The sequence below is a fragment of the Rhinolophus sinicus genome, linkage group LG01, assembly GCF_036562045.2.
Source record: "Rhinolophus sinicus isolate RSC01 linkage group LG01, ASM3656204v1, whole genome shotgun sequence".
In the NCBI taxonomy this organism is placed as follows: Eukaryota; Metazoa; Chordata; class Mammalia; order Chiroptera; family Rhinolophidae; genus Rhinolophus; species Rhinolophus sinicus.
In genome coordinates this window covers 181231785-181256979 of record NC_133751.1, presented here as the reverse complement: position 1 = coordinate 181256979, position 25195 = coordinate 181231785, and the positions used below count along the sequence as shown (strand labels likewise).

The window sequence follows — 25195 nt, the reverse complement described above, 5'->3', positions numbered from 1 at the left end:
TGAATAAAGTAAAGGATATATGCATAGTATCAAAGTATCGTCCCACAGGTATTTATTAATTATAAAGAAAAATATTTCAAGAAAAATCACCAATGGAGAAACCTGTCCAACACAACTGTAATCGAGTGATCAAACTGAGTATCATCAGTAATGAGACAAACTGAAAGCGAGACCAACTTGATAGGAAGCAAGAATATAATAAAGCATCATTTCTATAATATTCCTATAAAAAATTAACTTGAATTCAGTCATGAGGAAAGGTCAAACATTGAAGGACACTATTAAAAGAAAAATAATTGCCTACAATCCTCAAAAAAGTTATCATGATCATGAAAACCAAAGAAAGATGAGGAAATAAGGAACTATTCCAAAAAGGTTGGAAACTAAGAGTCATGACAATTAAGTGCAACATACTTCTGAATTAGGTTCTTTTTTAATAAAGTACATTATTAGAACAGTTAGTAAAAAGTGAATAGGTGTATAAAGATTTGACAGTAAAAATATATCAATATTATGGTTTTGTTCCTTGTTTGGTGATTAACTAAGAAAATATCCTTGTTTGTAAGAAAAACACACTAAAGTATGTAGCAGTGATAGAAAATCAGGTCAATAACTTATTCCCAAATGCTACAGGAAAAAAAAAAGATCTTTAATTTTCATTTTTAAAATTAAAACTAAAAAATTATTTACTTCATCCAGATGGGGTGATACTGAATTACTGTAGAGTTTTAAAAATTGAGGGAAGCATTTTATGAACTTGACTCCAAAGGCAATGGAAGTAAAAGCTAAAATAAACAAATGGGACTATATGAAACTTAAAAGCTTCTGCACAGCAAAAGAAACCATTGACAAAATAAAGAGGCCACCAACTGAATGGGAGAAGATTTTTGCAAACAGTGCCTCCGATAAGGGGCTAGTATCCAGAATATACAAGGAACTCATGCAACTCAACAACAAAAAAACAAACAACCCAATTGAAAAATGGGCAGAGGACTTGAAGAGACATTTCTCCAAAGAGGACATACAAATGGCAAATAGACATATGAAAAAATGCTCAACATCACTAATCATCAGAGAAATGCAAATCAAAACCACAATGAGATATCACCTCACCCCAGTCAGAATGGCTATCATCAACAAGACAAATAGCAACAAATGTTGGAGAGGCTGTGGAGAAAAAGGAACCCTCATACACTGTTGGTGGGAATGCAGACTGGTACAGCCGTTATGGAAGGCAGTGTGGAGGTTTCTCAAAGAATTACGAATAGAATTGCCATATGACCCAGCAATCCCTCTTCTGGGTATCTACCCAAAAAATCTGAAAACATTTAGAGATAAAGACACGTGTGCTCCAATGTTCATTGCAGCTTTGTTTACGGTGGCCAAGACATGGAAACAACCAAAATGTCCTTCGATAGATGAATGGATAAAGAAGTTGTGGTATATATACACCATGGAATACTATTCGGCTGTAAGAAAAGATGATATAGGAACATTTGTGACAACATGGATGGATCTTGAGAGAGTAATGCTGAGCAAAACAAGTCAGACAGAAAAAGCAGAGAACCATGCGATTTCACTGATATGTGGTATATAAACCAAAAACAACAAAAGAACAAGACAAACAAATGAGAAACAGAAACTCATAGACACAGACAATAGTTTAGTGGTTGCCAGAGGGTAAGGGGGGCGGGGGGTGGGGGGTGGGAGATGAGGGTAAGGGGGATCGAATATATGGTGATGGAAGGACAACTGAGTCTGGGTGATGAACACACAATGGGATTTATAGATGATGTAATACAGAATTGTACACCTGAAATCTATGTAATTTTACTAACAATTGTCACCCCAATAAATTTAATTTAAAAAAAAAAAAAATTGAGGGAACATTTCCAGTAACTTAAGGTTTCACCATAATTAATTTTCGCTCAAAAATCTGCTAACATACAACTGTTAATCATCCTGTCAACACATAACTTATAATTAAGAATGTCAATGAAAAGAATAGCAATTAAAAGAAAAGTTGAGTTTTAAAGAACTTGTCATGCTTAACATGGAGACTATTACTCATCAGGAATGAATAAACTTGAAAGTACTAGACTGAATCTTAATTATATTTATTTTTACTTAAGATACAGTTACTAAACCTTTTTCCTTTCAAATCATTTCTCTTTCATGTTAATATATGATCATCTGGTTAAAGACCAAACTCTAAATATCTAGAAAGCATACAAGTTGCACAATTCTGAAAAGATTACCAAAAAATAATTCCTATGTATGAATGTTTCTGACACAACTGTCAGGCCTTACACAAACTGCCAAACCGAAAACTCATTACCAAGATACAATAACTAAATAAGCAACTACAATTTCCAAGGTGGAAACCTAAGAATCATAATAGTTGTTATATAATACACAGTCTGTTAAGAATAAACCTAAAGTATTTCAGAAGTATCACCTCAATCCTTATAAGAGGTATGAGCAAACAATGCAGAATGTTTAAATAAAAAACATGTATTACAGTGAAAGACATATTGCCTTTAATCCCTTTCAAAATACTCTTCCTCACTTCAAACACACTTATCCCATCCTTCTTGCCACTTTCTGAAGTAGTTCAGGAAGTCCTCTTTCGTGAGTGTCTTTAGTTTAGTTGTCGTGGCTGCTTCGATGTCCTGAATCATTTTGACTGGGGAAGAGTCAGAAGTCGCATGGTGCCAGATCCAGTGAATAAAGTGAATAAGGACACTCCATAACATTTTATTTGACAGAAACTGCCGTACCAGCAGCAATGTGTGACACAGAGCAGTCATGATGGAGGATGATTTATAGCACACTTTAAAACACACCTTCTCTCAACCGTAGCTCACACCCTACTGACTGCTCTGAACAAGTTGAAAACTAGTTACACACTGTTACTAAGATTCTACATGCCGCTTCCCATATTGAAGATCCCTGCCTTTCTGTTGGGTGGCATTTGGCAGCAGCATTCAGTGATCACAATGGAAAGGCTCAGTGTCATACATTGCTTCTGGTATGGAGATTTCTGTCAAAGAAAAACATTGTTGTGTATACTCCTCCACCTTATTCACTGGATCTGGCAGCTTGAGACTTCTGGCTCTTCCCCAAAGTCAAAATGACCAAGAAAAATGAAGTTCTGAATCGACTCAGAACATCAAGGAAGCCCTGACATCACAACTTTGGAGGCATTGTCAGGGGCACTGTCAACCGGAGGTCAACCAACCCGGCCTGCACACCTAAGGAGCTCTCTCAACGACTGAGCCTTATGGGCAACCAGCAGGAGGGCCCTGGGCCTTTTGCTAAACTGCTCCAAGCATGATATTGATGATAGCCAGCACTGGTTCACAGTGAGACCACCCCCACATACCTCCAGGTCCAGCACAGGCAGCAACCAACCATATATAGCTTTGTAGCTTATACCAGGTAGCACAGGAATGTCACAAGACAAGGCTGAAATTGATCTATAGGAAAGCCCTTCCCAAGAAGCACCATAAACAACACACCCAGAGGGTGGAATCAGATGACACCAGAGCACTACTCAATTAGCCCCACAAGCAGCATACCCAAAGGGTGTTCTCAACAGGCAAAAGAGCCCACTGGGGCAAATCTACCTCTGATGGAGTTCACATGCTGTGGACAAGGCCAATCTTCACAGCAAGTCAGCCTTTGAGTCAATCCCACCAACTGATGCACCAAAAGCAACCAAGGCTCAACTACAACAAAAGAATACACACAACACACAAAAGAGACACTCCTGAAATACACACACAGGTGATCAGGGAGACTGCGTCACTGGACCACATAGGATACCTCCTACATAAGGCTACCCAGCAAAGGCTGAGAGACATAGGAGATCTACCTAATACATAGAAGCAAACAAAAACAGGCAGCCAGAATAAGGAAATAAAGAAACACGTTCCAAATGAAAAAAAGAGAAAATTCCAGAAAAAAGAACTAAATGAAATGGAGGCAATCAACCTATTAGAGACAGAGTCTAAAACATTGGTTCTAAGAATGCTTAAGGAACTTAGTGAGAACTTCAACAAACAGTAAACATAAATAAGGACATAGAAATCATAAAAAAAAGTCAGAAGTGAAGAACACAATAACTAAAATAAAGAATACACTAGAAGAAATCAACAGCAGATTAGATGAAGAAGAGGATCAAATCAGCAATTCAGAAAACAAGATAGTAGAAAACACCCAATTGGAACAACAGAAAAAAGAAAATGAAGGTAGTTTAAGGGACCTCTGGAACAACATCAAACATAACAACATTTGCATCATAGGGGTACCAGAATGAGAAGAAAGGGAGCAAGGGATTGAGAATATATTTGAAGAAATAATGACTGAAAACTTGCCTAACCTGCCAAAAGAAGCAGACATGCAAGCCCGGGAAGTGCAGAATCCAAAACAAGATGAACTCAAACAGGCCCACACCAAGACACATCATAATTAACATATTGCATACGGCAGGGTTTAAATCCCTCGTGAAGATTCTCGTGATCCGTACGCAATGTGTTAAAATGCCAAAAGTTAAAGACAAAGAAAGAATCTTAAAAGCAGCAAGACAAAAGCAGTTAGTTACCTACAAGGGAGCTCCCATAAGACTATCCGCTGATTTCTCAAGAGAAATTTTGCAGGCCAGAGGGAGTGGCAGGAAATATTCGAAGTGATGAAAACAGGAACCTAGAACCAAGACTATTCTACCCAACAAGGCTGTCATTTAAAATTAAAGGAGAGATAAAGAGCTTTCCAGGACTTCATTACCACTAAGCCACTACTACAAGAAATGCTAAAAGGACTTTTTTAAGAAGAAGAAAAAAAAAAAAGATCAAAAACATAATAAAATAGAAATAACTATGTACCTATCAATAACCACTTAAAATGTAAATGGGTTAAATGCTCCAAACAAAAGACAAAAGGTAGCTAAACGGTTAAGAAAATATGGCCCATGCATATTCTGCCTACAACAGACCCACCTCAGATCAAAGGACACATATAGATTGACAGAAAAGGGATAGAAAAGATATTTCACGCACTGGAAACAAGTAAAATGCTGGGGTAGCAATACTTAATAGCAGATAAAATAGACTTTAAAATAAAAACTGTAATAGGAGACGAATAACATTATTGTAAGGACAAGTGGGGAAAATAAAGAGGAAGATACACTACAGTGCAACTGATTTATTCATCAATATCTAATCAATTTATTTAGCATTATGCAATAGCAAAAGACAAAGGCAATTAATAAATAGAATGTGCTAATGCCAGAAAGTAAAGGTGGTTAAGACAAAACTATATACATTGTAACAATGTCATGTCAAAACATAACGTTTACTACTGATCAAAAATCACTTGGCTAAATACACAAATAACATCAGTAAGGAGTATACAAAAGCAGTAATAAGCTCTATAGGATAGTAACTGTTACAGTAGATGCCAAAAGCTCACCAAATCGGGGGAGAACAGCCCTGGAAAGTCATAAATCAAAACCGTGCCAGGTCTGTAGCTGAGAGAAACTCAGGCATTTTCTGACACAGTTGTTTGTTAGTTCCCAAGAATGTTGCTGCTGTTGCTATTGTTGCAAGAAGTCAAGGTGTCTTCTGATGCTGTAAGCTGCAAGTTGCATGTTAAATTTTCAAGATGCTAACAAGTTCTCAAGAAGGCTAACTGTGGGGAACAACACTGGAGAGGTCAGGAACCAGCCAGATCTCACCAAATCCTCAGCTGGAAGTCAGGACATGCCCTGGTGTTGTAAGCTGCATGTTGCTGGAAGTCCTCAAAACATCAGAAATGATGACGAATCACCAATGACAAATAACCAAATAGCGAAATTACACTGTCAACTGAGGTCTTACATATTTTATCAGATGTACCGCAGAGCCAAGTTTCTTGTTCCTGCCTCCCCCTCCAGGAATGGTCAGTTCTGGGAGGGTCTGGCAGTTACTGATATGAATGTTGCCCATCTAGCTAAAGGGCGAATTCATCTGGATAAGCAACAAGGCCTGGCAATGTGCCTGTCACGTCATCCTGATATAACTTAGCTACCTCTTCACTTCATCTGCTGATGCGGGAGAAACAGACGAAAGCAGTATCCTCCTACAACTCTCCCGCTGAGAACGACACGAGGGAGAAATTCTCTCAACCCCTGATCACAGCACAGACAAAAAAGACAGAAAAGCAACCTCATATCATATCTCCCCTCCTGGGGAGAATGAGACCAAAAGGGGACAGAAAAGCAACCTCATCTCATATCTCCCTGCTCGGGAGAATGAGACCAAAGGGGGACAGAAAAGCAATCTCATCTCACATCTCCCTTGCTCGCCAAAGGGGGAATTCTTTCAACCCATGATCAAGAATTCTTTTAACCCTAAGCTAACCACCACCTCACATGCAGTAACAGACAAAAGCTAATAGACAAAAGTTAATATCAGCCAATGAAGGCAAATTTTCCTCAACATCTTCCCTACAATTATATAATGATAAAAGGATCAATCCAACAAGAGGGATGACCCTAGTGAATATCTATTCACCCAAAATATGAGCACCTAAATATGTAAAAAAAAAAAAATACTGACCAACATAAAGGGAGAGATTGACAGCAACACAATCATAGTCGGGGACTTTAACATCCCATTGACACCAATGGACAGATCCTCCAGACAGGAAATCAACAAGGAAACAGTGGCCTTAATTTATATTTTTAGAGCATTTCACCCTAAAGCAGCAGAATATACATTCTTCTCAAATGCACATGGAACATTTCCCAAGATAGATCACATGTTAGGCCACAAAACAAGTCGCAATAATTTTAGGAAGACAAATCATTTCAAGCGTCTTCTCTGACCACAATGGTATGAAACTAGAAATCAATTATAAGAAAAAACTGAGAAACACACAAACACATGGAGGCTAAATAACATGCTACTAAATAATGAATGGATCGACGAGATCAAGAAAGAAATCAAAATATATCTTGAGACAAACAAAAATGAAAACACTACCCAAAATCTGTGGGACACAATAAGAGCAGTCTTAAGAGGGAAACCCACAGCAATGTAGGCTGACCTCAAGAAACAAGAAAAATCTTAAATAATCTAACTTTAAACTGAAGGGAACTGGAGAAAGAACAGCAAACAAAGCCCATAGTGAGTACAAGGAAGGAAATAATACAGATCAGGGTGTAAATAAACAAAATCGAGGCTAAAAGAACAATACAAAAGATCAATGAAACCAAGAACTGGTTCTTTAAAAAGATAAACAAAATTATCAAACTTTTAACCAGACTTATCAAGAAAAAAACAAAGAGGACCCAAACAAAACCAGAAATGAAAGAGTAGTGACAACAAACCACAAATACCAAAAAAAATAAGTACAAGCAACTATACACCAACAAATTGAACAATCTGGAAGAAATGGATAAATTCCTAGAAGCACACAATCTTCCAAGACTGAATCAAGAAAAACCAGAAAATCTGAACAGATTGCTACTAGTGAAATTGAATCAATAAACAAGCTCCCAACAAATGAAAATCCTGGACCAGATGGATTCACAGGTGCATTTTACCAAACATTCAAAAAAGAATTAACACCTATTCTTCTCAAACTATTCAAAAAATTCAAGGGGAGGTAAGGTTCCCAAGCTCATTCTACAAGGCCACCATTACCCTGATTCTGAAATCAGACAAAGACATTTAAAAAAAAGAAAACTACAGGTCAATATCCCTGATGAACATAGATGCAAAGACCTCAACGAAATATTAGCAAACCAAATTCAGCAACACATTAAAACGATGATACACCACAATCAAGTGGGATTTATTCCTGGAATTCAAAACTGGTTCAATATCCACAAATCAATTAATGTGATGCACCACATAAACAAAATGAAACACAAAAATCTACGATATCAAGATGCAGAAAAAGCATTGGACAAAATCCAGCATTCATTTATAACAAAAACTCTCAGCAAAGTGGGAATAGAAGAAACATATCTCAACATAATACAGGTCATATATGACAAACCTACATCTAACATCATGTTCAATGCGGAAAAATTAAAAACATTCTCCTTAAGATCAGGAAATGACAAGGATGTCCACTTTCACTATTTTTATTCAACATAGTACTGGAAGTTCTAGCCATAGCAATCAGACAAGAAAAATAAAAGGCATCCAAATTGAAAAAGGTGAAGTAAAACTCATTTTTTGCAAATACCATGATTCCGCCAAAAAACTTTTAGAACTGATAAATTAGTTTAGTAAAGTAGCAGGATATAAAATACTCAGAAATTGGTTGCATTTTTAAAGACCAATAACGAATTAAGAGAAAGAGAAAATAAGAGAACAATTCCATTTACAATTACATCAAAAAAATGAAATACCCAGGAATAAATTTAAGCAAGAAAGCAAAAGAGCTGTATTCAGAAAATTATAAGATGTTGAAGAGAGAAATTAAAGAAGATATAAGTAAATGAAAACATATACCATGCTCATGAATAGAAAGAATATAGTTAAAATACTACCCAAAGCAATATATAGACTCAATACAATCCATATCAAAATACCAATGGCATTTTTCAGAACTAGAATTACACTAAAATTTATACGGAACCATAAAAGACCCTGAATAGCAATGGCAATCTTGAGAAAGATAAACAAAGCTGGAGGTATCACGCTACCTGATATAAAACTATACAAGGCCACAGTAATCAAAAGAGCATGGTGTTGGCATAAAAACACTGGAACAGTTAGAGTGACTCTCCTTTTCACACTTACATTTTTCTGTATACAAAATAAGTCTCTGTAATAAGGTAAATGAAAAAGCACACATGATCATGTTAGAAATCTTGAAAGACTAGCTAAAATATCACAGGCCCTTCAACTGTGCTCCTGCATCTCTGCCTTATAGATGAGAGTAATCAAATGACACTATAATTCAAAGGCAAGAGATAGCAATTAGAGTTCCAATAAGCGGTAGCACATAAATAATTCATGGGGATACAACATACAGCATGGCACCTATAGTTAATAATACAGTATTGCATATATGAAAGTTGCTAAAAGTAGATGTTTCAAGTTCTCATCACAAGAAAAAAATTCTGTAACTATATATGTATGTATGCTCACACATGTTAAGAGCAAAAAAAACTAGATTTAAAAATGATCGAAGGAACTGAATATACATTTCCCCAAATATATACAGATGGCCAACAGGTACATGAAAAGGTGCTCAACATCACTAATCATCAGGGAAATGCAAATCAAAACCACAATGAGATACCACCTCATACCTATTAGAATGACTATCATCGAAAAGGAAAAAGTGTTGGCACAGATGTGGAGAAAGGGAAATCTTGTGCACTGTTGTAGGGAATATAAATTGGTATATCCACTACAGAAAACAAGATGGAGGTTCCTCAAAAGGTTCAAAATAGAACTACTATATGATCTAGCAATCCCACTTCTGGGTATTTCCCAAAGAAAACGAAATCACTATCTCAAAGAGATTTCTGTACTACCATATTCACTAGAACATTCTTCACAATAGCCAAGCTTAGTGTCCACCTATAAATGAATAAAGATGATGTGTGATACAGCTGTGTTCATCTTTGGCTAAAACTAGAAAATTTTATATTGCAGTGGTTACATAACTACAAATTTGTCAAAATTCATAGACCTGTACCCTTAAAAAGGGTGGCTTGTGTTATGTGTATTATATATACCCCAATAAACCTGATTTTAAAAATCAAATGAGAAAAAAAAAAAATCCAGGTTGTAAATGATTCAAGGTAAACTGTTTTGTGGTCCAAAACTTTTATACCAAAGTCTATGACTTATGTAAGAAAAAACAAAAAGTAAAATTCTGTCCCTTGAAAAATAATGACTGCAATAGCTGCACTCTAATACTTAAGAGTTCAAATATTGCTTACAATATCTAATAGGAAAAACTTGCAAAAGAAATTTAGAAATAATTACACTCAGTCTATAAAATCATTCAGTGCAGTCTCTAGTGTATTCAAGTATACATTTCTGACATTCAGCAACTGCTTAGTTTTTACTAAATGTTGTAATGACGAGCAAGGAAAAGAGAGAGGAGGACACACTAGAGTGTGGGACTAATGAATTTATTTAGCAATATGCAATAGCAAAAGACAAAGACACTTAAAAGAATGTGCTAATGAGAGGAAGTAAACGTGGTTAAGACTAAACTATATACATTGATAACAATTTCATGTCAAACGAGTATACATATATATAAGTTTAAGAGGTCTCAACATATGTTTACTATTGATCAAAAATCACTTGGCTAAATACACAAATAACATCAATAAGGAGTATCCAAAAGCAATAATAAATTCTATAGGATAGTAACTATTACAGTAGATGCCAAAAGCTCACCAAACCATAGGAAAAACAACACTGGAACAGTCAGGAATCAAAACCTTGCCAGGTCTGCAGCTGAGAGAAACTCAGGTGTCTCCCACTGCGGCTTGCTAGTTCCCCAGAATGCTGCTGCTGTTGCAATTGCTGCTGCTGTTGCTGCTGGAAGCTAGGGCGTCTCCCGATGCTCCATGTGGCACACAAGTTTCTAAAATGATAACATTTCTCAAGAAGGCTAACCGAGGGGAACAACACTGGAGAGGTCGGGAACCAGCGAGACCTCTCACCACGTCAACGGCAGCTGGAAGTCAGGGTGTCTCCTGGTGTTGTAAACTGCATATTGCTGGAAGTTTCCAAAACGTTAGAATGATGAAAAATCACCAATGACAAATGACAAACTTATGAAAAATTACACTACCAACTGAGGTTTGTCTTATATATTTTTCAGATGTACCCTAGAGCCAAGCTCCTTGTTCCTGCCTCCCCCTTCGGGAATGGCCAGTTCCAGGAGGGTCCGGCAGTTACTGTGATAAGAATATTGCTAATCCGGCTGAAGCGCCAGTTCATTCTGACAAGCAACACCTGCTGTTCTCGTCTGGGACCATCCCCCAAGGCCTTTCAAAGCCTGGCAACGTGCCTGTCACGTCATCCTGATGTAACTTAGTTACTTCACCTCATCTGCTGATGCGGGCAAAACAGACAGACAGCAACATCCTCCCATCTCTCTCCTTCTGGGAACCAGACAAGGGAGAAATTTTCTTAACCCTAAACTAATCAATATCTCACATATAGTCTCTCACGGGAGGGAACCTCACACGCAGTCTCTCATGTGGGGAAACAGAGGAACAAAAACTAACAGACAAAGATAACCAATATCTCACGTGCAGTCTCTAGTCTCTCATGTGGGGGAACAAAAACTAACAGACAAAAGCTCACATCAGCCAATGAAGGCAAATTTTCCCCAACATCTTCCCTACACATGTACATAATGTGCCTAATGGAAGGATATTAAAAAGTTTTAGTTACAGCCCTAGCCTCTAGAAGCTTTGTACCATGTTTCCCAAAAATAAGACCTAACTGGACCATCAGCTCTAATGTGTCTTTAATTTTTGCTCCAAAAGACACATTAGAGTTGATCGTCCGGCTAGGTCTCATTTTCAGGGAAATACAGTATTACATTACATAAGACCTGGTCTTATATTAAAATAAGACCGAGTCTTATATTAATTTTTGCTCCAAAACACGCATTAGAGCTGATGGTCCAGGCAGGTCTTATTTCCAGTGAAACACGTATGTATGTGGAGAAGGAATACAAAGTGAATGAAAAATTCAAAGTAAGTGTGGTCCCACAGGCTACTTCATGAAGCCAATCTACTAGTAAGTCCCACAAACATTCAACCAGCCCCTGAATGAAGCAAACCTACCACACATTCATACGTTAATCATACCAAGGTAAAAAGACAAAATAAAAATGTTTATGAATTGTTTGACTAAAGGGCAATTTCCTATCAAAAAGCTCTTCAAGGTAGGGCAAAAAGTGAAACGCAGTTTAAGCCCTTGGATCAATAAAGGAAATTAAGAGACCAATTAAATATCTAGGAAATGAAGTACATGTGTAGGAAGCACATAGATAACAAAGTTATGAAAATTATTTTTAAAATCAAATTATAACTTTAAAATTCAACTAAATTTTTTTTTCAATTATAAAGATAAGGGGCTCAGAATATGATTTAGTCTATGTTTGCAATCTTGTCAAAGGTCTTGGTGATGACTAGGTTATCTTTTTCACTGAAAATCCAATCACCAAATGTCTGCTGCACAGTCAGGACTGGTTTCTTTGAAGATGATAAACAAACCTTGATTAAATCCTGGTAAGTTAAATCACCATTCAATCTAAGCAAATTCAGTCTCCCTAATTCAGCCTGATGTCCACCTATGCAGTTCACCACTCTCTGCAGAGGTAAAAGACAAAAGTCATTAGAAAGAATGTAAATGTCAATCCTCAAATTTCTACTCTCAAATGTCCTTTCTCTCCTTTGTCATTCTATTCATAGGTACTTTTGAAATTCCTCTATTTGTGAGAACAAACACACAAACACAAACCTCCTCTCATCGTATACACGATGAGATACAAACCTCATCGTATACACGATGACATCCATAAAAAAACAAAGTCAAGCCTAGCACCATTAAAAGTTTTTGTTTTGTTTTTTTTCCTGCAAGGTATAGAGATAACATGAACCTATTTTGGGGGGAAAAAAGTGATATACTGTATAGTCGTGTATATCAAAAAGATTTAAAAGTATAAATACCAGCTATATGTTAAAAATAATTAGACAATTTTAGCTTTCTTCCTTAACACCTATTAATATTTTCTAATAATTTTTCAATAATGATCACGCATTGTATGGCTTTTATTAAATAAAAATTTTAAATCTTTATATCATTTCAGTATTATGTTTTATAAAACTGACTGGTAACAAGCTATGAATTCTATTATCTCCTTACAAACTTTTCATGCAATTTTTAATGAATTCTGGGAATATCTCTGTTAATAGAAAGAAAAACAAATGAGCACTATTAATGATATCTTTCCTATTATCCAAAAGCAAGAGAAGTAATTCAGGTAAAACACCAAAGTAAATTCAATTTCTGTTCTTCTGAGCTAATTTATGTTACTGGCTGATTCTGCACTTAATTCAAACAATGGACAATGGACTAGGTATCTATGTGAATTATCATTCACAAAAGCAGTAACTTTCTTTTATCTAATTTAGGAAAAAATGTAAATACAAACAACTTGGTTTTTCAGAGTTACTTAAAGAAAATAACTATAAACTTATTTCATGTATCAAAATATTAAAGTAACTCATATTATAAAATTCTGTCTTTAAAAATATAGATTCTAAGTTAATCAAAACATTTTGTAAAAAGTTCTGCACAAGTCCAGATTAGGCATCAATGTTCACATTAATAAAGAAATGAAACACAAATCTTACATGTGTCTCAAAATCCTTAACAGTAAACACTGTGCTCACCTCCTCCTCTGACCACCTCAAAATTACAACTAAAGTACAGAACACCCATCATTGAGAATCGCATAAAGTCTAGCAGAACAGAAATCCTATAACTAAAAATATATAGAAGAAGCCACCTCAAGATGGATAGGAGGGGAGAGACACAGAATGGGCTGGTCCTGCACCTAAGTGTGGTGGTTAAAAACTGGGAGGGCTATCTTGGTTGCAAAGATGAGAAGCTGAGGAGGTTATAAGCAAGGGGTCCCAACCCCGTACTAGGCTCGCCAGCCCAGTGTTCCAGTGCCTGGAAGAGAAGTCCCCATACTTCTAGCTATGAAAGCCAAAAGAAATTGTGCCTCAGTGAGAGGGAAGGATGCTGCAGTCCAAGGCCTTTCTCTTACACGGCCTGTGCATGGACTCACTCACTGACTAACTCACTTGCTGACGGACTCACTCACTCTGGACTCCAGCACTGGACCAGCAGCTCAAAAGGTACCAAGGAAATACAGGGAGGAACTGAATTGTCTGCCTCCAAGTTGAGGGCTAGAGGGGCAGCTTTCTCCCAGATAGAAGTACTGGTAGAAGCCACTGTTCCTTGTTGAGCCCTCCCATCAGGTGGGCACCATACCTAAGTCTCAATCAACCTAGCTAACACTGTCCACCCTGTCCTAGTGATTCCCTGAGACCCCACCCAACTTGCAGGCCCACCCAAGCCCCTTCGAGGGACTTTTTCAAACAAACAGCCTGTCTTGGCTCATGCTGTGGACTTTCCTAAAACCTCTCAAAGGTTCACAAACCCTAAAACCCACCTCAGATCAAAAGACACACAGAGACTGAAACTAAAGGGATGTAATAAGATATTTCATGCAAATGGAAACGTGAAAAAAGCTGGGGCAGCAATACTTATATCAGACAAAACAGACTTAAAATGAAGGCTATAATAAAAGACAAAGAAGAGAATTACATAATAATAAAGGGATCAATCCAACAAGAGAACATAACCCTAGTGAACATTTATGCACCCAACACAAGAGCACCTAAATATATAAAACAGATATTAACCAACATAAAGAGAGAGATCGACAGTATCACAATCATAGCAGGGGACTTCAACACCCCACTGACACCAATGGACAGATCCTCTAAACAGAGGCCTTAAATGACTTAGACCGGTTGGATTTCATCGATATTCACTGAGCGTTTCACCCCAAAGCAGCAGAATATAAATTCTTTTCAAGTGCACCTGGAACATTTTCCAAGATAGACTACATGGCAGACCACAAAACAAGTGTCCAAAATTTAAGAAGATTGAAATCATATCAAGCATCTTCTTTGACCACGGTACTATGAAATCAGAAATCAACTACAAGAAAACTGGAAAACACACGAACACATGGAGACTGAATAACATGCTACTAAATAATGAATGGGTCAACAATGAACTCAAGGAAGAAATCAAGATACTTTGAGACAAACAAAAATGAAAACACAACAACTCAAAAATCTACAGGATGCAGTGAAAGCAGTCCTAAGAGGGAAATTCACAGCAATTCAGGCCTACTGAAAGAAACAAAAATCTCAAGTCAACAGTCTACCTTTACACCTAAGGGAATTAGGAAAATAACAAGAAAATAAACCCCGAGTACAAGGAAGGAAATAATAAAGATCAGAGCAGAAATAAATGAAATAGAGACCCCAAAAAACAATTCAAAAGATCGATGAAACCAGGAGCTGATTTTTTGAAAAAATAAACAAAATTGACAAACCTTTAGCTAGACTCATTAAGAAAAAGAGGACCCATACTAATAACATCATAAATGAAAAAGGAGAAGTGACAACAGACACCAAAGAAATACAAAAGAAAACAATTAAGAAAATAGTACAAGCAACTATATGCCAACAAATTAGACAATCTGGAAAAATTGAATAAATTCCTATCTCCCAAGGCTGAATCAAGAAAGAACAAAAAATCTGAACAGATGGATTACTATCAACGAAACTGAATCAGCAAACAAGCTCCGAACAAACAAAAGTCCTGGACCAGATGGCTTGAAACTGACCAAATATTCAAAAAAGAATTGATACCTATTCTCCTCAAATTATTCCAAAAAATCCAGAAGGAGGGAAGGCTCCCAAGTTCATTTTATGAGGCCACTATTTTACCGATCCCAACACCAGACAAAGACATTACAAAAGAGAAAACTATATGCCAATATCCCTAATGAACATAGATGCAAAAAATCCTCAACAAAACATTAGCAAACCAAATTCAGCAATACACTAAAAAAATCATACACCTGGTATGCAAGGTTGGTTCATTATCCACAAATCAACTAACATGATGCACATTAACAAAATGAAAACTAAAAATTATATGGTCATATCAATAGATGCAGAAAAAGCATGTAACAAAACCCAACATCCATTTATGATAAAAACTCTTAGCAAAGTAGAAATAGAGGGATCATATCTCAATATAATAAAAGCCATATATGATAAACCCACAGCTAACATTATACTCAATGGGTAAAAGCTAAAAGAATTCCTTTAAGATCAGGAACAAGACAAGGTTGCCCACTTTCACCACTTTTATTTAACATAGTACTGGAAGTTCTAGCCACAGCAATCAGACAAGAACAAAAGATATAAAAGGGACTCAAATTGAAAAGTACGAACTAAAATTGTAATTATTTGCAGATGACATACTATATATAGTGAACCCCAAAGATTCCACCAAAAAACTATCAGAACTGATACATGACTTTAGTAAAGCAACAGGATATAAAATTAATATTCAGAAATAAGTTGCAGTTGTATACACCAATAACAAACTATCAGAAGGAGAAACTAAGAAAACATTCCCATTCACAATTACTTCAAAAACAATAAAATACTTAGGAACAAATTTAACCAAGGAAGTAAAAGACCTGTACTCAGAAAATTATAAGACACTGAAGAGAGAAATTAAAGAAGATACAAATAAATGGAAACATATACCATGCTCATGAGTAGGAAGAATTAATATAGTTAAAATGTCCATACTGCCTAAGGCAATATATAGATTCAACACAATCCCTATCAAATTACCAATGACAATTTTCACAGAACTAGAACAAATAATCCTAAAATTTATATGGAACCATAAAAGACACTGAATAGCCACAGCAATCCCGAGAAATAAGAACAAAGTAAGAGGTATCATGCTACCTCACATCAAATCATACTACAAGACTATAGTAATCAAAACAGCATGGATTGGCATAAAGACAAACACATAGATCAATGGAACAGAATACAGTACCCAGAAATAAATCTATGCCTATATAGTCATTTAATCTACAACAACGAAAGCAAGAATTTACACTGGGGTAAAAACAGTATATTTAATAAATGGTGCTGGGAAAACTGGACAGATACATGTAGAAAAATGAAACTGGACCACCTTCTGACACCATATAAAAGAATAAATTCAAAACAGATTAAAGATGTAAATGTAAGACCCAAAATCATAAACTACTAGTAGAAAATATAGAAAGTAAATTCACAGACATTATCATTAATAATATTTTAAATAATATATCTCCTACTGAAAGGGAAACAAAAGAAAAAATAAACATGTGCGACTACATCAAACTAAAGATTTTTTTCACAGCAAAGGAAACCATCAATAAAACAAAAATACATCCCACTGAATGGGAGAAGATATTTGCCAATGAAACATCTGACAAGGGGTTAATATCCAAAATGTATAAAAAAGTCATACACGTCAATACCAAAAAAACAAACATCCCAATTAAAAAATGGGTAGAGGACATGAAGAGACATTTTTCTAAAGAGGACATACAGACGGCCAACGGACATGTGAAAACACGCTCGACATCACTACTCATTAGAGAAATGCAAATAAAAACCACAATGAGATACCATCTCACTCCTGTCAGAATGGCTATCATCAATAAATCAACAAAGAACAAGTGTTGGCAAGGATGTGGAAAAGGGAACCCTCATGCACTGTTGGTGGGATTACAGATTGGTGCAGTCACTATGGAAAACAGTATGGAGGGTCCTCAAAAAATTGAAAATGGAACTACCTTATGACCAAGCAATTCCACTTCCGGGTATCTATCCAAAGAATTCCAAAGCACTAATACGAAAAAATATATGCACCCCAATGTTCATTGTAGCACTATTCACAATAACCAAGGTATGGAAACAACTGAAATGCCCATCGATAGACAACTGGATAAAGAAGCTGTGGTAACTTATACAATGGAGTATGACTCGGCCATAAAAAATGAAATCTTACCATTTGCAACAACATGGATGGACGTAGAGAATATTATACTAAGTAAAATAAGAAAAATACCACATGATCTCACTTATATGTAGAATTTAAAACACAAAATAAACAAAACAGAAATAGACTCAGATATAAGGAAAAAAATTTGATGGCTGCTAGATGGGAGGGGGGTAGGAATGGGGAAGAAGATGAAGGGATTAGAAAGTACAAATTGGTAGTCACAATATAGTCATGGGGATATGAAATACAGTATGGGGAATATAATCAATAATGTTGTAAAGACTATGTAGGGTGCCAGATGGGTACTGGACTTATCACAGGGATCACTTCATAGACTGTGCAGATGCCTGACCACTGCATTATACACCTGAAGTTGAAGTAGAATAATACTGAATGTCAACCATAATTAAATATATATACATACATATACACACATAAGGTACATATATATTACATAGTATAGTATAGGGAATGTAGTCAATGGTATTATAACAGCAATATACAATGTCAGAAAGATTAGAGGGTTATCACTTAGTGAGGGGTGTAAATGTCTAACTATTACATTGCTTTGTAACTAATAAAGAAAACTAATTTTTAAAAAGAGGTTCACAAACACTAAACAAGGAGCATCTGGCCATAGCATGCCCTGTACCTCTTGCTAAGCAACCCAAAGGCCAGCACTAGTGGCAGCCAGCCTTAGTTCACAGCTTAGCCTTTCCCAGGCATCTCCAAGCCCAGCACAGGGCCAACCATCTGCAGATGACTTTATAGCTCACACTAAGTGGCTGGGCAGAGCACAGGAAGCAGCTGACCTTGGTCTGCAACAGAGCCCCTCCCAAAAGGCCTCAGAACCAACATACCTGGTGGCCAGCTTGAGACCAGACCAGAGCACCCCCTGAACACCTCCACAAAGGACACACCCAAATAACAGACTGGGCAGGCACCAGAACCCTGCTAACGCGAGTCCTACTCCACAGGGTCAGCCCCTACACAACAGCTCCTCCACTATAGTCACAACCAGTACTCACAACCAATCAGCTTGAGGGTTAATCCCTCCCATTGATGTCCAAACAGCATCCAAGGCTTAGCTACAACAGGAGGTACACACAACCCACACAAGGAGCACACTGGAAGCACCCAGCAATGGTGCCCAGACAGACGTGCCACTGGGCGTCACAGAACACTTACTACATAAGGCCTCTCTGATAAGACTGGGAGATATAGCAGCCCTACCTAACACATAGAAACAAACACAGGAAGGTAGCCAAAATGAGTAGACAAAGAAACATGTCCCAAATGAAAGATCAGAATAAAGCTCCAGAAAAAAGCTAAACAAAATAGAGATAAGCAATGTACCAGATGCAGAGTTCAAAACACTGATTATAAGGATGTTCAATGATCTCAGGGAGAACTTCAACAAAGAGACAGAAAATGTAAAAATGGAAATAGAAAACACAAAAAGGAACCAGTCAGAAATGAAGAATACATTAGAGGGAATCAACAGATTAGATGAAGCAGAGGATCAAATCAGTGACTTGAAAGGTAATGTAGCAGAAAACACTCAATCAGAACACAAAAAGAAAAAAATTAAAAAACTGAGGCCTCTGAACAACATCAAGTAATACCAACATTCACATCATAGAGAAACCAGGAGGAGAAGAGACAGCAAGGAATTGAAATCCTATTTGAAGAAATAAATGATGATGCAAAACTTCTCTAACCTGGCAGAGGAAATAGTCATACAAGCCCATGAAGCACAGAGAGTCCTAAACAAGATGAACCCAAAAAGGCCCACAACAAGACACATCATAATTAAAGTGCCAAAGATTAATGACAAAGAGAGCATGTTTTTTTTTCAATTTTTTTTTTTTTTTTTAGTTTCAGGTGCACAAAACAATGTAATAGTTAGACATTTATCATTTACATCCCTCACAGTGTCAACCCCCCTCCTGACAAAGAGAGAATCTTAAAAGTAGCAACAGACAAGCAGTTAGTTACCATAAGACTGCCAGCTGTTTTCTCAACAAAGTGATGAAAAGCAATGACCTACAACCAAGATTACTCTACTCATCAAAGCTATAATTTACAATCAAAGGACAGATATAGAGATTCCTAGACAAGGAAAAGCTAAAGGAGTTCGTCACTACCAACCAAAAAAGATAAAAAATATGAATAATAAAATGGAAATAACTATATGTCTATCAAACATTACTTTAAGTGTAAGTGGATTAAATTCTCCAATAGATAGAATGGCTGAACAGATAAGAAAACAAGACCCTTACATATGCTGCCTACAAAAGACTCTCTTCAGATCAGAAGACATACACAGGGGTGACCGGTTGACTCAGTTGGTTGGAGTGTGGTGCTGCTAATACCAAGGTTGCCAGTTCAATCCCCACATGGGCCACTGTGAGCTAAGCCCTCCTTAAAAGTCAACTATGCCACTGTAGCATGAAAGCAATATGTAACCAATGACCATGGCTGTTTCCCAATAAAAACAAAAAACAAAACAAAACAAAACAAAACAAAAACCACACACAGACTGAAAGTAAAAGAATGGAAAAGATATTTCATGAAAATAGGCACAATCAATCAAAAAGCTGGGGTAGCAATATTTATACCAGACAAAATAGACTTTAAGTCAGAGACTATAACAAGAGACAAAGAAGGACCCAGTAATCCCACTTCTGATTATTTGAAGAAACCCAAAACACTAACACAAAAAGACTTATGTATCCATGTTCATTGCAGCATTATTTATACTGTGGCCAAGACATGAAAGCAACCTAACTGTCTGCCAATAGATGAATGGATAAAGAAATGGTACATATATACAACAGAACATTACTCAGCCATTAAAAAGAATGAAATCTTGTCATCTACAACAATATGGATGGATCTAGAGGGTATTATGCTGAATGAAATAAGTCAGAGAGAGACAAATACCATATGATTTCACTTATATGTGAAATCTAAAGAAAATAAACAAAACAAACAAACATAGATATAGAGAACATTTTGATGGTTGCCAAATGGGAGGGGGTTGGGGTAATAGATGAAGGGGGCAAAGGGATTAAAAGGTACACATTAGTCATGGTGATGTAAAGTATAGCATAGAGAATATAGTCAATAATGTTGTATTAACTATGCATCGTGTCAGATGGGTACTAGATCTATTGAGGTGTTTACTGCATAAGTTATATAAATGTCTAATCACTATATTTTCCTCCTGAAACTAATATAATATTGTATGTCAACTGTAATTAAAAAATTAAAAATTATTTTTAAAAATCCTTAACAATTACTAAGTTCTTTTTTACAGGCAAAAAATAAAGAAAATCAATTGGGTAAATATCAAAAATTGTAGTTATAACTTTTTATCATCACATTTTAGAAAAAATACTTTGACTACCATTTTCTCTAGAGGTTGAAGTAATAAAACAAAAATCATCTAAAGTTTTACCAAAGATGGTTTTTAAATTTCTGATGTTAACTGCATTAGTAACCTGGAAAACTACTACTTACAACCCTGCTCTGCTCTACTTGTAGATTTTGTGTGCATGTTCGTAGGCAATATCTAACTATTCCTAATGCTGATAATGTATCTGAAGGATATTTTTATAAGATAGAAACAATTTAAACAGCACAATTATTTTCAAAAGGACCATGCAATCATTTGCCCTCCTTTGCTCAATTTCACACAATATAATTCACATGTATTCTTATTTATCTTATATTTTTGGATATTCTTATGCATAAAACCAGCTATTTATAAACACTAAGCAAAGAACCTTACCTTTTGTTACATATGAGCAGATTTGTCCTTTTTCTGCTTTACAAGCATAAATTACATTTCCACAAAATAAAACGAGTGTTTGGTTAGTTAACTTGAGGTAGTGGTTATGGCATGAAATTATAATAAGGCTAAATTGACCATTTGGTCACCGATCCCACCAATTAACTTTCATCTATTGCAGGGTCAAAGGCAGCAATTGCAGGGTCAAAGGCAGCCTTAAAACCCCAGTTAGTCAGTTCTTTAGGTTACAAGGAAAGATATCCAAATGTGCAGCTGGGTCAGCACAAATCACAATCATCATGTTCTATTTATCAACTTTACTACAAACAAATCATATAAGAACTGTCATCTGGGAAGAGAATATCAATAATATACCCACTAGATCCTAAAATAGATGATAAGAGATAATAATGTAAAATCTATTGTAGATGCTAAATTGAAGAAATATTTTAAAATCCAAATCCGTTTCTATTAATCAATATTCATACTTTGAATTTTAAAATGCCACCACACTAAATTTTGAGTCCCACTGCAAGACACATAATGGTGGCAGTAACATTCTCTTTTCAGCTGGAAAAAATGTATAAAATATATAAAAAGACAATCACTGATCCCTTGAACCTGTCAGCTTTATTAACCCATGTACTTTCACCTTTACGTAACAACTGTAATCTAAGGGGAACGATACCTTGAAATTACAATAAAAATTATCTTTCAAGGGGAGACGAATCTGTTTCTTTTCTTACTGGTAATAAGTGCAAGCCAATCACTTTTCCACCCTGTTTCTCTTCTGACCTTTAACTCTTTGTAATAATATGCTGCATGAGGCAATGCAATTACCACTTCAACCCTTTAGATTTGCCTCTCCTAGAGAATGTGAATTCCCTGAGATAGCATAGCTTCCTTCAGTCCTTCTTCCCACTGGCAGTCCATTATAGCATAAATCGACACACTATATGGTATTCATCTGCTCTCCCAGCAGCCCCTCCTACTAACTGCACTATGGAATTCTGTAGATACTAGGTGTGCATCACCAACCCTTGACACAGTGCCAGGCCACAGGAGGCTTTGGAATACATTTAGTGGAAAACAGAGCAACTGAATCTTTGAATCTCTCCTACCCTATTCAGTATCAGAAGCGCACCCTAAAAATATGGACAACTGTATTTTTGATTATATCTCTGACCCAAGACATATTCTTTCTTTTCCTACTAGCCATACTTTCAACTGCCTCCTTGAAGAGAGAAGCCTTGGATCACAGCTGGTTCATTCTCCAATATAAACATTCCCTACAAGATAATATAGAGTTCAGTATATGTCTAATCAAGTAAAATCTCACAATACCATCCCTGATTAACCACGTGGCCCTTACAAAATTTATGAAACTATAAATTTTAACACCTATTTTTCAGTTTACACTAAGACTTGAGAATGCTTCCCAATATAGCTGATGTTAAGGAGGATGCCTGGAGATACGGGAGCCGGAAAAAAAAGACCATAGTGAAGGAACAATTTAACATACTTCTTCTATTTCCACCTTTATCCCAAGAGGATTTAAATGGGAAGGGAAAAAATGTGATTCAGAGTCCGCCATAAAGAAAACAAAAGATGCTGAATTTGCAAACTGTGCGTTTTAACCTATTCTTTCAAATAATTTTTAAAGGATTTTTGCTGTTGTTGTTAAATCCACAGAATCTTTGCTTCATCTAGGAGCAGTTGAATCTCATCTCCCCCTTTATCCCCCACCTCCACACATACACACACAACGCTACCATATGAGTCCCGGTGCCAAACCAACCATCAGGGGAAAAATTAAACCATGAGGATCGTTTCCTAATTTTCTCTGAAAAATCGTCACAATTCTTTTTCCCACAGGAAAATAAATTACCTATTCTAATGGGATGGGGCGAGGGAAGTTTATCATGCAGCTTCTCATTCTCCAAAGGAGGAAAACAGCAATAACTTCCGAGAGACAACTGTTCTGCTATATCAAGGGTTAGAACCTAAAACACAAGCAAGCAAGCAAAAAAAAAAAGGTCTCTTGGGGTATTCATATGAATAGAAAACTGAAGCACTTTACTTTGCAGCAACATAGCCCCTTAAATATCTTCCAAAGCTTGGGGGAAGGGGATGACCCATCAATCGCCCCACAATCCTGCCTTTTAGGGGAGCAGGATTCCGTCTAATAGAAAATGCCACTCTCCGCCTCCTCCGCCATCCCGAACATTGAATGGCACAAAGTGCGGGGGCGACCGAGGGCAGAAGTGAAGAGGTAGGGACACCACACAAACACCGCACCGAGGACTAATTCATGGCTTTTAAAAATGTTTTAAAGCTAGAATTTCATCCAGTCAGAGGATTCTCACCCATTCACCAGCCCCAGCTCCTACCCTGCTCCTCGCCCCAACCGCGGGCTCAGCTGGGCCGTGTCCCCGCCGCGGCCTCGGCCCCGCAGCTCTACGCCCCCAGGCGCGCGGTCCCCGGCCCGGGGATCCCCCGCGCGCCACTCACCACCCCGCGGCCCCGCGCGCTCGGGCCAGGAGATGCGTCGCACCTGGATGTAGTTGTTCTCGCAGTAATCGGCCACCCGCTCCAGATTCGTGTAACTGTCGAAGAGGGCCCGGCGGCCCCCCGGGATTTCCTCCTCCAGCAGCATCTGCAGCTCCGCCATCTTCACATCCTCCTCCTCCTCCTCCTCATACAGACCGCAGAGGTACCAGCGGCAGCAGCGCCAGGGAAACCCAAGACTCGGAGAGGAGGAGCAGAGAAGACCGAGGCAACTCGGGAGGAGCGAGAAACCCCCCCGCGCGCGACAGGGGAGGGGGCAGCAGGAACGGGGGCGGGGCGCGAGCCGACGGACTCCGAGGACGGTCACCGCGGCGACAGCCGGCCGGGCGCGCGCACGCGCGCTCCCCTTTCTCCGCCCCCGGGCGCCTGAAAAAGATTCCCACCCTCGGCCGCTCCGCCCGCCCCTCCCCCACTTCCGGCGTTTCCTAGCGACGACGGGAGTGGGGGCCGGGATGCGCGCGGGAGTCGGGCGCGCGGTTAACCCTTCGGCCCCCACAGGTTGAGTAGCTTGGGAAGTACCCCCGGCGGCCTTTGTTAGTCCGGCGTGAACGCGCTACCGGCCCCGCCTTCTTCTCGCCAGCGCTCTCCGCGATTCCCCTGGGTGTTATCCTCAATCTGGGGGCCAATGCCGTGGTCATCGGCCTGAGGGATAATGTCAGCCTACAAAACTTCCATGCACCTTTAAGCGCCGCCTTACTTTTCATTTTTATCTTCATCTTTTGACCTCATCCATCCTATTTGGGACAGATAAATTCCAAATTCGTTGTCCCAAATTTCCTGCACTTCGACTTTTTGTGCATTTATTTGCCCCCTAAAGCTGCTGTCCCCGGCCAGGTTAGCCTCTGTTCTGTTCTCATTTGCCCCACCGCTGGACCTCAGCTTTTTGTGCTTGCCCTCTCTGACTCTCTTCCTCACTGACAACCTTTTCTGTCATTTCTCTGGTTCTGTCAACTTCGTTTTATGGTTTTTTTTTGGAATCAGTAAAGTTTTGAAAACGGTTTTACTAGTACTAGTTTTATTCCTCACAGTACTATCACATGGATAAAATAAGTTGATGTGAAAGCACCTTAGAAAACGTTAAATGCTACAAAAATTCGAGGTAGACCATTTT

General features: G+C 37.7%; 1 protein-coding gene across 45 annotated transcripts in view; it reads right to left on the bottom strand.

Annotated features, from left to right (window-relative positions):
- The window catches only part of ABI2 (abl interactor 2), a 105162-nt gene extending 80669 nt beyond the window's left edge, over positions 1–24493 (bottom strand). For 35 of the 45 annotated variants that reach the window (XM_019726864.2, XM_019726863.2, XM_019726869.2 and 32 more), the window contains exon 1: positions 24071–24493. In XM_019726864.2, coding sequence (XP_019582423.1) covers positions 24071–24187 — 117 coding nt within the window. In that variant the 5' untranslated portion in view covers positions 24188–24493. The remainder of the gene's footprint in view (positions 1–24070) is intronic. The other 10 variants (XM_074340713.1, XM_074340700.1, XM_074340699.1 and 7 more) reach the window with 8 other exon arrangements.
- Between the last annotated feature and the right edge of the window lie 702 nt (positions 24494–25195).